This window comes from Melozone crissalis, unplaced genomic scaffold (genome assembly GCF_028551555.1).
Source record: "Melozone crissalis strain CALT ecotype California unplaced genomic scaffold, PUWL_Pcris_2 ptg000016l_1, whole genome shotgun sequence".
NCBI lineage: Eukaryota > Metazoa > Chordata > Aves > Passeriformes > Passerellidae > Melozone > Melozone crissalis.
In genome coordinates this window covers 9,485,983-9,499,518 of record NW_026535794.1, presented here as the reverse complement: position 1 = coordinate 9,499,518, position 13,536 = coordinate 9,485,983, and the positions used below count along the sequence as shown (strand labels likewise).

At 39.3% G+C, this 13,536-nt stretch overlaps 1 protein-coding gene across 2 annotated transcripts in view; it reads right to left on the bottom strand.

The window, feature by feature from the left end:
* Positions 1–13,536, bottom strand: part of DNAJB6 (DnaJ heat shock protein family (Hsp40) member B6) — a 58,437-nt gene that overhangs the window by 30,617 nt on the left and 14,284 nt on the right. For both annotated transcript variants that reach the window (XM_054273429.1, XM_054273428.1), the window contains exons 6-8: positions 3,167–3,301; positions 2,296–2,440; positions 859–929 (exon numbers count right to left, since the gene is read on the bottom strand). In XM_054273429.1, the coding sequence (XP_054129404.1) occupies positions 859–929; positions 2,296–2,440; positions 3,167–3,301 (351 nt within the window). The remainder of the gene's footprint in view (positions 1–858; positions 930–2,295; positions 2,441–3,166; positions 3,302–13,536) is intronic.

The window sequence follows — 13,536 nt, the reverse complement described above, 5'->3', positions numbered from 1 at the left end:
CAGTCACACTGAAGAAAACATCTGCAAAGAAAAAAGGCCCTCATCCTTAAGATTGAAGAAAAAGATGGTAAGGGGGGGGAAAAAAAAAAAGCACCGTTTTCCCAAGTTGCCCAAATCACACACAGACACAGGAAGGTTACAAATGCCATTCATGAAAGAATGCACCACAAACATCAGCATTTATTCATTTTGAATTTTTTTTAGCAAATGACAAAAGACTCAGCTCACTGGCTTCACTTTTGTTTACCTTTTGCTTACATCACACATTTAAACATTTGTCAAAACTTACTAAAGTTGTCTGCATTCATGCACAACTAGAAAACATCCTTAATTTATTTAAACCAGAAATGCATTACCAGAAATGTATTAACATTGTTCACTACTAAACATTTAAAAAAAAAAAAAAAAAGTTGAAATTATTAAAAAGGTTATCCTGGAACTGTTAACTTCACAGCAGACTTGAACTACTAATTGGCTCACATTTCAAATTGGAAAAAGCAAGATTCATGCTATTGTTAGTGTACATCTCGCCCTAGCACTACTGAAGGATCATGGTTCACCTTGATCACAGATAAGAAAAGAAAAGTGCATACAGAAGTTTACAACAATTTAAAGGACAAAAAATGGTCCAATTGATGTGGTCCCAACAATTAACTCAAAAGTCTATGACAAATACGAGCTTCTGTGAGCTACTTATACTACTTAAGATTGAGTACGGATATACAGAAAGTTGAATTCGTTTGAAATCTTCAAAAAATGTTCCTGTCAATCCTCAAATGGTGGCTGTTAGAGCTTAAAATTTCTGTTAAATGCGTGCGTTGAATTACTTGTTATCCAAGCGTAGCAGCTGCTCCTTACCATTTATTGTTAGCGACCTTAACTGGCCATCTTCTTCAACTTCTACTCTCTCATGTCCATTCTCAACAATCCTGCAGGACAGAAACACCATGAGCAGTTCTGAACACACACCAGACCTCAGGTTTAGATAACAAACTGTAAGGGAGCAGCACCTGCTTAATGCAACTGTACTTGGCAAGCTTTGGTATTTACCAGCGCCGGAGCTGGCACCAGCACCCAGCTCATTTCCCCATTGCTTAGTCAGGAAAATTGCCTTCTGCAAGCTGGAATCCTCCAGGATGTGGAGTTCACAGTTACAGCTGCCACCCCATACACTGTCATTGTCACAGCTGTGCTCACACTACACACTGTTATCTAGGCCTAAAGGCCTTGACAGATCAACTGCACAATCTTGACACTGCATTGAGTCCCTACCCATTTGTTAAATGTATGATATTCTAGATCCAATCACAATTTTGTACACAAGACAGTCTAACATCCATTTTTAATTTGATCACAGCAAGTAATTTGTGGACTTACTATACACCAACTTTATGACCAGCCTGCATGTTACAAAATTCAAGTATCCCTGATTGAAAAGAGAGATTATTAAAGAGCTTTTGAGTTTTCAGATTTTTCTGGCATGCACTCAGAAAAATATTATGACCACACCAGCATGTGATCCAGAGGCTGTTTGTGTTATTAAGTGGTCAAGATGACAGGAGCTCTCCAGTACAGTTCACAGAAGAACCTTGCACTTACAAGTATGGGACCCAAGTTAACAAACAAAAACAATTTATCCTCCTTCACTTTTCTGTAATTTTATATTAAGTAATGAAATTACTTAATTGTTCAGTACTCCTATATTGATTATAATACTCCATGTAGGTTTTTCTATAGTTAACAAAGACTTGGGTTTCCCAAATGCAAGGATTTGCCCATCACAAGCACAAAACTGTGCACAGAACTTGAAAATTCACTTTCTAACAAACAGGCACATTTTTTTCTCCAAAGCAGGCTTCAGTTTCTTATTTCATTTAACAGACAAAAAAAAAATACTAGAAAGACTTCACTCAAACACTGCCTAGGAAAGCACACTAAGCAGATGCTAGAGAAAATTCTTTCATAACATCTGCAAAACTAAAATTCTTCCTAGTGAAGGACCGTAGTAAAAGGTGCAGCACTACACAGGAGATTCTGAAGCCTAAAAGAGCTCCAGCTACAGATTAAGTAACTCAACAATGCCAAGAAGAGGCAGAGAACCCAATAAAGTATTTCAAGATGTTTTTAAGCATTTAGAGAAATCCAATATGATGAACATAACAACAAAAGTAAAACATAAAAATACGTATCATTATATGTGTGTGTGTGCAAAGATACAATATATTTATATGCATGTAACTATAGGTATGTAAGTCTCTACATATAGTTTCATATAAATATATTTATATCACTTACCTCTTTGTAGTAATTTTTCTGCCATTAACTATTTTAGTTGAGGTTGATACTGATTTGAAGTTTCCCATTCCACTGCCACCAAATGACGTAGAGGAGAATGATGAAGTAAGGCCTCCATGTCCCAGGGAGCCAAACGAAGTAAAACCTATTGAAAAAGATGGCATTTGAATAAAATGTAATTTTGCATGGCTGTGGGATCCAAACTTATCATCCACTCAGACTTCATCCTACTTTCAGCTGGTTTCATCATGCAGCATCAGTGACTAGATGGCATTAACACCAGCCTGAGAATAAACCATGGCTCCAGCCCCATCCACTTCTCTCATATGGTCCCACAGTTCAGGTTCCAAATGCACAGCATTGTCCAAAAACCATTTGCCAACTCTTCCCCTTTATCCATACTGCACTCAGGGGAAAGCCAGCAACCCTAATGAATGTGATCATCAGCTTTAGTGCAGATGCTGGGATGCCCCAAGCTGGCAGACAGAACAAGTCCTGTATCAGTAACATCCCAAACAAAGCCCAGATTCCCAGCACTCTGAGCAATATCATGGGGTTTAGGCACATTTTCAGGACCTGTAATTAAAGCCATCACACTCCTGAAACAAAAGAATTCTAAAGCCATGAAGAAACTGTAGCACCAAAATAAAGAAAACACAAAGTTCTACTTGTTAGAGATCTGTTCACTCTATATGAACTTTCAGGTAGCCCAAATACTCTAACAGTGGCTTAATTTTCATTTACACCTTACAGACACCATCTTAATTTAAAAAAAAAATTAGTCACAGAATTGCCTGAATGGAGAAGCCAGCTTGTTGTATTGCAATCCTTTGTGAGCCAAAATTGCATTCTTAAATGTTATGATATTTACTTGTGTCAAATGGAGAGAAAGCACTTCCAAAAGCAGGGAATCCACCAAAGGCAGAGAAAAATGATCCACCACCACCTCTGCTTCTGTTTCCTCTCTGACCCCGCCTGCCACCGAAGAAGTCCTCAAAAGGGTCTTCTACAAAACAGAAAAAAACATTTAAGAGTCAGTATTACTGAGTGATTCTGTATTTAATCATTAGGGATTATTTCTTTTTAAAAAAATTGTTAACAGGTAAGATTCTTCCTTTGAAACATTTGAGGCTACTGAACTAAGACTCCCCCAATAATTGCTACGCTCCTTCTGCTCTAAATTCTGCTTGCTTCTGGACCTAAAAATAATTTTTATATATATAAAGCAGCTGACTTTCTTATTTTACCTGTTTTAACATTAAGAACTAGTAATCCTAATGGAAAATATTGCATTCAGGTACCTGAACTTTCTAGCTTATTTGTATTCATGATTTATTGTGGATCACCATGATCTGAAAAGTAACTTCCAGGTAGGTTGTATTAATTATTGAAATCTAAAAACAGCAGCCAGGGATTGATGACTCATAACCCTAAAGTGTTCCAAGTGTTTAATTTAGCACTTGCCACATTAGATACTCCAAACACGAATTCTGCTGCACATTTAGCAGCAAAGCATGGAGGTTTACACACAGTGTCCCAAGGAGGCATTCAGTCTGTACCAAGCAGGAGGGAGAGGGCAAAAATAGAGAAAGGGGGTCATGGATAAAATGTTATTTTAAATTCTAGTTCCACTGTTATGTCATTGAGAACAGCTATTGTTCCATCCCCACCAGGAAGACAATAGTCTCATTCCAAAAAGGGGAAAAAAAAGATGGGGGAGGTGTCAGGCCATGGGGTACAACACCAGCACCTATACAAGCAGTCTTTATTTACTAGAATTACCAGAAAACTGATTTTCTCTAATTCTCTCGAGACAAAGAACAAAAGAAAAGAACTGCAATCACAAACCAGAAAGTCAATAAACATAATACTTGCATTAAAACCAGAAAAGTTTAGGAACTACTCTCTTCATCAATCACAACTCTTCCAGAATGAGTGTTATTGAGAACACCAATGATTTTACCAAGTTCTTCAGTATTGAAAGTTCAGAATAAACTTCTAATGAAAACTGCAGAACCTGGTGATAGCAGCAATAGAGGTATAAAAGCAAGGAAAGACTTGTGACTGCCTGACTGTTCAGAACTAGAGCTGACAACGTGAAGGTCAGAAATGCAGTATTTGTTCCACTTCTGGTACCTCCACGAAAAATCCAAACTGATTTATGACAAATCACCAAGTTAATACAATATGCATTATGCATCATTAAGTAATCAATATGATAATAAAAATATGTAAGTTATCATCTGGTTTTGTGCAATTACTTAAATATGAAACGTCACAATGTATTTATGCTGAACAAGGGCAGCTGCTAAAAAAAACCCTACCCCCTCCCAACCTCCACAGTTATTGAGTAAAACAACACAGGACCCAACTTTTATCTTACATACACTGGCAAGCAAGTGGCAAGATTTTTTTCTACCTCAGACACTTTTTGTTTTGTAGCTTCTTTTTTTCCATGTAAAGCAATTTTTCCTCAATATAAAGAAGACCTATTAGTACCTTCATAGAAGTTAACCAACACTTAAGCATGGAAATACGGGAATTATTATAATTTCCAAAACAAGCACTATGTCCATTTTTAAAACAGGCCAGTTTGGTCAGTCTAGCATATCAACCAGCAAGTACAAGCAGAGCAGTTAATTGTTTTGCAGCCCAATTTATTCTCACAGGAATGACTCATAGGTTAGTTATGAAGGTCATTCACTCACGTGCACAAATGATCTATATACTGTATTACTCCCACTGTTAAGCTTTCTATTTATAATCCAAATTTTCTCGTTACCTGGAGTTTGAATAAAAACAAAACAACCTATCATGTAAGCTCTGTGGTTTTAATCTCTCACAGTGTGAGAGAGATTCTGCAAGTGAATCTCTCCTCCCCAGCACAACAGCTGCAGAAACAAAGTTATTTAAGGGAAGATCATGGACTCTCCTAGAGATCCCTGATATCACACCAGCTTCTCAGTGGATTATTGCCACACCAAAGCCTAACCAAGACCTGGCCATGCCTTATCAGCCTGCCCAGCAAAGGAAGAGGTCAGCACTCGGTATCAGCACGTGTTCAGATGCCAGGTGATTGCTGTCAGCAGCCTGGGAACAATTCTCCAGAGCTCTTCCTGTAATTCTCTCAAGTGAGACACAGCAAGCACTCCACCGCAGAGCACTGCAGAATGCTCAGCAAGATGGATTATGCTGAGGCAGGAAAAGGGGCAGGACTTGTCAGAGAAACTACTCCTTTATGATTCTGACAGCCAAGTACAGCAGGCAGAAGAAAAAAAATACCAAGAACACAGAGAAGGCAGCAGGAGGCTGCTACACTACCATTTGTTGTATCTATCACCAAACACACATTAATATAGCAAACTCACCCTGTTTAGGCTTTTACTCCCTAAATCAGGATGATTAATGGCATCACTCAGCAAAATAGTAACACTTCAGCCCCCTAAGTCTATTTTAGCAGAGCCTTTCCATCCCTGGTAACCTTTTCACAAAAAAGGCCTTTTCCAAACAGCTCAAATGCAGGGTGTTGGGGTTTTTTCACGATTCCTCTTACTATAGACATTTTGGTACTTCCAGTCCATTTTTTATTGAATGTGAGCAATGTTATCAGATTAAGAAAACTAAGCAGCAAAAAGAAAAGAAAAAAAAAATTAAAAAAAAAAAGTCAAGGCCTTTCTAAAAAGGGGAAATACTATATAAATACAACTTCCAAGCTTCAGAAAATCAAAATGTTAAACCAGTGATACTTAAGAGTATTACCAACCACTGTCTGGAGATAAATTCAGTATATTATAATCTAGGTATTACCAGAAGCTTATGGGAGGACAGAGTATTACATTCAATTTCCATAAAAATGTTGGAGTATACTTCTAATGCAGAATTTGTGGTGCTGTAAGAACAGCAAAAATCAAGAGAGAACAAAAGGTGAGAAACTTCAAGGAAGTCAATGAGAAAGACTTCTTATCTATCAACAACAGCAGATGACATGAAACTTTTTGGAAAAAGGCAAATGCTTAAGCAAAGAATTCATGGTAGCCCATTACCAGAACACCAGGCAAAATGAAGGACTTCAGGACTCTTGCTGTAACTAGGTAGTAAAACTGAAGTTACAGAAGCCAAAAAATAATGTGGAGATTGGAACACAAAACCCCCAGCAACACAGATTGTACACTAACAAACCTGTCTGAAAATAACTGCATTGGAGGTAATGTTTTCAGGAAAATTTAATTTCTTTAGAAAAATCATTCCCAATTCAAATGCAACAACTGTCTTGATCCTCTGGGTAAAACATTAAACCTGCTCCCTGAAAACCATGGAATATTACCTTGCTTTTCTGTAGTCACAAGAAAAGCATTTCACCTCTAAACAGGTCAAATAGCAACAACTACTGTAATAAATATCACACTGCAGCTCAAAATAAGGCAGGTGGTGATCTCTCCACTCTGAGAGGTCCCCAGCTGTAACACAGAAACAGGATTTTTTTCCCTTTCAACTCATGGCAGAATACTACTTAAAAGATGTGATTGTTTTCCCTTCCTGCCTTGTGATCATAGAACCAAATAAGTTGCACTAATTCACTGATCCAAAAGAAAACAATGAGTTGTTGCACCCAGGAGCTAATCTCTTTCAGCACTGGAAAGACTCATGTATCAGAAAAAAAATGGGCAGGAAAGCACCACACAAGGGGGGGGGGGGGAAGGAGTCAAACCCCACACTTTGAAGCAGTCCACAATGCAGCTAAAACTCAAAATTCATTATATCAATCTAAGGCATTAGCTGCAATTACAATACATGATAAACTGCAAGCGTCACATTTCCTATGGCAGTCACTACTGCCAAGACCCCTGCATCCTGGCTGCTGCTTGGGGAACTAGACCAGGAATTGAAATGCTGAAAAGAGCAAAAGAGCATCTCCAAATGAAAGCAAGTTCAGCCACATCAACTCTTTGCTAGAGTTCACAGTGTGGCTGTAAAAGCAACTGTGCTGGTTCCGAGACAGGCAGCAGCACAAGTGCCCAAGGGTCACAGGCAGCACAGGAGGATTCTTTCAGGCACAGAACGATGGCACATTCCCCTGCAATGCCATCATTCACCTCCAAAAATCAAAGGTGTTGAGCTAAATGGTGAGCTGTCAGCAAATGCTCTCCCATGCATGTACTGTCACAGTCAGAGATGTTGATAATCCTCTCAGGACAGTGTGCAAAGGGAATTACCCTGTCCAAGCAGGGCCACTGCTCTGGCCTCACTCACTGCAGCACCTCCCCAGCCAGTGAACCTTCTTTGCTTTATTCTCCACCACCAGAGCCTCACCACTGCTCTGCCAAAACACAGCCCCTGAGCTGAGTGCTCCTGTGGCAGATGCAGGAGGGTGGCACTGGCACAACAGAGGATAATGGAGCAGGGTAAAGGATGCTGTGCAGTCCCTATGGAAGGGCACAGCCAAACCCACTGGCATTGAGCATGGCTGCAGGGTTGCAGTAAGCAAAGGCTGCCTGTCCCATCCTTTCCTTGTATCAAAAGCATCCTGTAATGGCTTTATACATCCTGCCAGAAGAGACTCTCAAATGCAGGGCTGAACAATGTGTTTACAGACACAATACCCAGAATACAACAGAATTCTTGGAGTAGGTGTTTTCTACCTTGTATCCTATCTGGAAAAAAAGTTTCAAATATGCCAATTTGCAGTAAACACACACAGAACCTCATGCTACAGCTCTGGAGAGCATTCAGGCACTAAAAAACATACTGTGAGAACTGGAGGGGCCACCTGTAAGCACTTCTGCATGGAAATATTTTCTTCCTTACAAAGTAAGCACACTGGTGATACCCCTTACTAAGGGAAGACACCAAGATGTTGTTCCAAGCATGGTTGCTTCATGTGCCTCATGTTTCAGCATGGTCTTTGGTGTTTCCATAAATTAGATGTGAAACAGATGTTTGTCTCACTCATATAATAAATTACAGAAGAAGCATTTGGAAGTCCTGCCAGTGATTTATAGCAGAGATCTTGGGATTCATTGATTTTTATAAAAGGAGACCTAAACATCAACTTTGAATGCCATCGATATGGTAACTACAGAGATGCTGGAGTACACTAATCAGCATTTCATACTTATCAAATGAATGCTCAAATGTTCAGGCACACCTTAAAAATGGAGGCAACTTCCATTACCTTCCATTCCTTATGACCTGCTCTCCTTAGAAGATATTCAGCATTTGTGCTCTGGCCAATTTAACCAGCTACCTGTCCAAGAAAAGCAAATCAAAACATTTTCTTGGGGACTAACAACCTCTACTGGACTGGGATTCCCAAGACAAACTTTGCTAGTATGCTATCAAACAGTTTCTCAGTCTATCTAATGGGACATTAGACAAGGATTAAAGTTTTAAGATAAACATAAAAATTTGGAGCAAGGCCTCCTCCTTTCAGCAGGGCTAATTATGTATTAGTTTGGCCATGGAGCCACAGTACTACCTACTCCTGTCTGATAATGCTGTCTGGGTGAGACAACTCCTGTGTTTCAAAAACCCTCTTTGAACCTATCAAGTTATTTCTGAAAAATTCATAGAGAGATCTGGACCATTCAGTGGATAATTATGATCTAAGACTGGTGGTTATGAAATAAAACTGCACATTCATACCAAAGCAATGAATGCACATGCAAATCTGTGAGCACTTCAGAAATTGCACCAAAAGCAGCAAATTTACATCAACAAAAAAATTAATTACTAAAAAGACACTGCTGTTCAAGATAGCTTTAAATGAAAGCCACCTCCATTTTCAGTTTTAATAACCCATTTTACTAACAAATACATTTTGCATTAGAACATTTAAACAATCAATTATCAGAAATGAGACAGCATGTGAATTAAAACCATGATCTGATTCTTATGTGAATATTTTGCCACAGCAGGACAACTTTCTGTCCTTGAGACAAGTAGTTTGATGAAGCTGTCCCATTCAGGAAAAACATCCTGAAACACCTATAACAAAGAGTTTGCAATGATTACTGCACATGAATTTTCCTCTCTCTTGTCAGGTTAAGACTCTTGCCTGGATACTAAAAGTAACTCGCTGTATTTTTCCCAGAACAGCCCTGCTTCTCTTTATGTAATCAATATTATAGCAGTCAATCTGAAGTAATTCTGACCTTTGATGGAACCAAAGTACATACCACAAAACCAGCTAGTTGACATTCTCTGTGACAAATATTTGTATCTAACTAGTTGTATGAAGCCTTTAAGTCTCATTTTACCTTTCATTTCCAAGAGTAATTTTAAAATATCACATAAACTAGGTAACCAGAACTCTCAAGGGAAAACTCCACAGAATCCCTATGGGCATATACTGCATTAAAATACATTGTGAATTCTACTTCACAATCTAAAAAAAATTTAGATTTTATTACCATCTCCAAATGTATGTTTAGAAACCACAGCAAAACTGTCAAGACTGCAGTGATGTTTAAAGAGATCCCACAAACAGACTTCTCTTGGGACATCAAAGTCCAGAGGGGACATCCACCAGGACCAATTTATCATGTCACATTAGTAACACATTCTGCCAGGGAGAGAAGTCTGGTTCCTTGTGGGATTCATTTAACTACACACCCAGGCACTGGAAGCAGTTTGAAATGCCCCAAACCATCCTGTCAAGCTTGTAGACACTGCTGCTGGAGGATATTGGTCTGCTGCAGGTCCTGAGTTGTATTTCCTAGCCCATACACAAATTACTCAGGCATCATTGATGCATCTGAAGATGGTTTAGGGTATGTATGCAGCTTCTAGTCTAGAAAAAAAAAAAAAATTAACTCCTAAAGGAGTTTCTCTTGGGTAATGTTCTGATGCTGTTATACCAACTCCATCTTCCACAGTAACTCCTCACTGATAGCACCTTCCAACACAAAACTCACTCTCAAAGTGAGAACCTGAAAAGCCTCTAAACCAAAACCAAATCAATTCTTTAACAGCCCAGAAACACAACCCAGCCTACACCAAGCCCATCAATTTCTGTTTCTCAGCCTGAAGCAGCAGTCACTCATCAATACACTTCCATTACCAGTGGTAACACTGGGATCCTTCCCTCCTGTGAACTGTTAAATTACAGAAAAAAGATCCTTGAAAATTTACAAGTAAAACACAAATAAAACACAACAAGGAACACAAACCAAATCAAGGCAAGCATCACATATAAATGGAGTAGGATATAGCTGAAATATAGAAGTTTAAGAATACTGACATGAAAAACCAACTTCTACATTAAGAGTAAACAGAGAGGCAGAGGTGTATGGCACAGACTGAACAGCAGATCACTGCTATACCAAGGCAGTACTTTGCAATGCAAAGTGTAGTGCTGCACAGGAAGCACCAACTTTTCTTCCTGTCACAAGGATCAGCATCCATCCATATGTCAGAGGCTAAAAACTATCCCTAGGACAGCTCACCAGGAATACACACTCTGCTGCAACCATGTGCCACAAAAAGCAAGCCCACAAATCTCAGAGTAAGAGCTCAGCATTTGTCATAGCACCAGATGAAGTTTTAAAAAGTACTTGCCTTCATGCACCCCTAGATTTACAATGAATTTGCCTGGGAAAAAAACAATGAAAATAATCTGTGACTGTCTCCAGTGCAACACACAGCACATAACATTAACTCTGCTCCATTTGGAAGTGTTCAAAGCTGTCTCCAGCACTATAAATTTTCATTTGAAAAGTCTGAAGGGAGACATAATTTAAAAATCTACATTCTCCTCTTTCCTACAGATGAATAAAGATGTCTCTGTTTATAAAGAAAACTTTCTGTAACTGCAAGAGCAGTGCAGTATAGTTCAGTAGAGTTTAACAGACTCAATTCATAGCACCATTTCAGAAATTTTTCACATCCATAAATTTACAGGAATTATGCATATGAATGCTGCTCTTTACATACTCAATGACAATCAGGATATAGAGAGTCCCACCTGCATTCTGTGGGCTTCACTACATGCCACTTCAAATTGCATAAAAAGTACAAATGTTTTAAAGTATTTATTCAATTTCATCTTTGATTCCAGCAGTACACATTTTTAGAAAACATGACCTCAGTACTTATTTAGTGGCTTAGAATATCAATTATAACCTGAGTAGCTCCTCAAGAAGTTACTAATTCCACAGAAAACTCATCAACAAGTTGATAACTCCTCATTTTAAGAAGATAAATTCTGTTATTATTCAGGACAGAACTGTTCCATTAGTGTTTCAACACAGCAGAATCTGTAAGGGCTGCAGTTCACCAATACAAATATTCCTGCTATACATGCAATTCTACTGCTTGCTTTTGGAATTTCAAAATGCACCACATTCAGATGAAAGCACACATATTTTTATGCTGTACTATCTTGAAATATTCATATACGTGCAAAGACCAATTCAAGTACTTTTTACAGAAATTTGTGAAAAAAAAAATGTTTGGAGTCACAATTACCCATGTTAGAGAATGTCTTAAACATCTTAAAGAAAAAAAAAAGGGCTCACTTTGAAACCTTCCAACTAGAAACATTTCAAGAGCTTATGCTCAAAATCCAAAGCTTAACTGAGGCTTTTAGGCTTCTGGTCACTGACACTGCAACTATCCACATAAAGCAGAGAGGCAGCTTAGCAACAATTAGTTTCCATTAACTGGAGTGCACACAACACTGCTGCCACTGCCAGAACCCTGGCAAGAGGCAGAGCCTGTGCTCAGTGCTCTTCTCTTCCTGCTGATAGTGATCAATACATGAAGTAGATAACCTGCTTCTGAATAAATAAATAAATAAATTGTGTGGTAAGCAGGGGAGAATGTCCCTCTAGGTCACTAATGCAGAGGAATGTTGCTAAGCCCACTGGTGCCCAAGGGAAGATGGGGCAACAGAACATGCAGTTACCTCAAACAGATGCTGGAAGGTAAAATACTTCTGACTAACAGGAATTAAAATCCCAGCCTCTACAGGAGGGGCTATTGCAGCTGCAGTAGCCCATGGAACACTGGCAGCAGTGGTCCCTCCACTGGATAAGCTGGAGAGCTCTGTGCACTGTGCTCTACAGCCTTCCTTCCAAGGAACCCAAAAGGCAGGGCCTCAGCTTTCTTCAAGCCTCTCATTTATTTAACAGCAGAACTAAACTTCATTAAGGTTAATCATGAACATTGACATTTTCAGAGACAGCAAGTGAAGAGTCTGTTGCTAGTGTTGATGAAATAAATACAATGAAAATCAAACAGAGCCTATGTCAGTCTCCCACTAACAGCATCTCACCTGTACAATTTACTATAAAGATACTTGATTGAGAACCAACTGTTTTGTTTAATAGATCTTCAATCAAAAAATAAACAAAAGAACTGAAGACTCTCTCCCAGCTCCTCCACAGTAGCTTCCTACTCAACATCTTGCTCAGATTTTTCCAGGTTTTCTACCACACAATCACAAAATAACTGAGTTTGACAAGGACCTCCAGAGCTCATCCAGTCCAACCCCCTGCTCAAACAGGATCAAGTGCAGGGGGATTTCCAGGGCTACTCCATGTGCCTCCTGGCTATCTCCAAACATGGAGATTCCACAACCTCTCTGGACAACCTGCTCCAACACTGTTGCCCTCCCAGTAAGTTGTGCTACCTTAAGTTCAGGCAGAGACTCCTGGGCTTCCATTTGTGGTCATTGCCTCTGACCTCTCCACTCCCTTCCCTTACCCTGAGCTTTCTCTATAGCGAACAATTCCAGCAATTCCCCAACTTGCTCTTCGTGTGAGAGAAGCTCCTGTAATAATCTGGGTGGCCTTTCACTGGACTCTATCCAGTAGCTCTGTTTCTCTTACTGTGGAGCCCAGAAGTGGACCCAATACTCCAGATGTGTCCTAACCAGTTGAGATCACTCATCTAAATTGAAATCCTTGTCTTGTACTTCCTAAAATTCTTATTCTGCTGCAGACAGTGAAAAAGTTGCATCTACCCAGTTCAGAGCCCATTCCATTCATCAGTATTTTGCTAGAAGCTTCCTCCAATCTTCCCTTTTCTACTTTCAGCTGATTTCAGACTGGATCCAACTGCCCAATTCAGCTGCCTGTCTTCCACCAGATCCTCCTCTAGCTGCCCATCTAATTCATCAACTACCATTCCACTGCATTCAACCTCAAGCCCTTCAACCCCCTTTCTAATCCTTCATTAGTCATCTAACAGCTGATGATCCTGAAATAGCAAACCAAAGAAAGATATAATTAAAATCTGAAC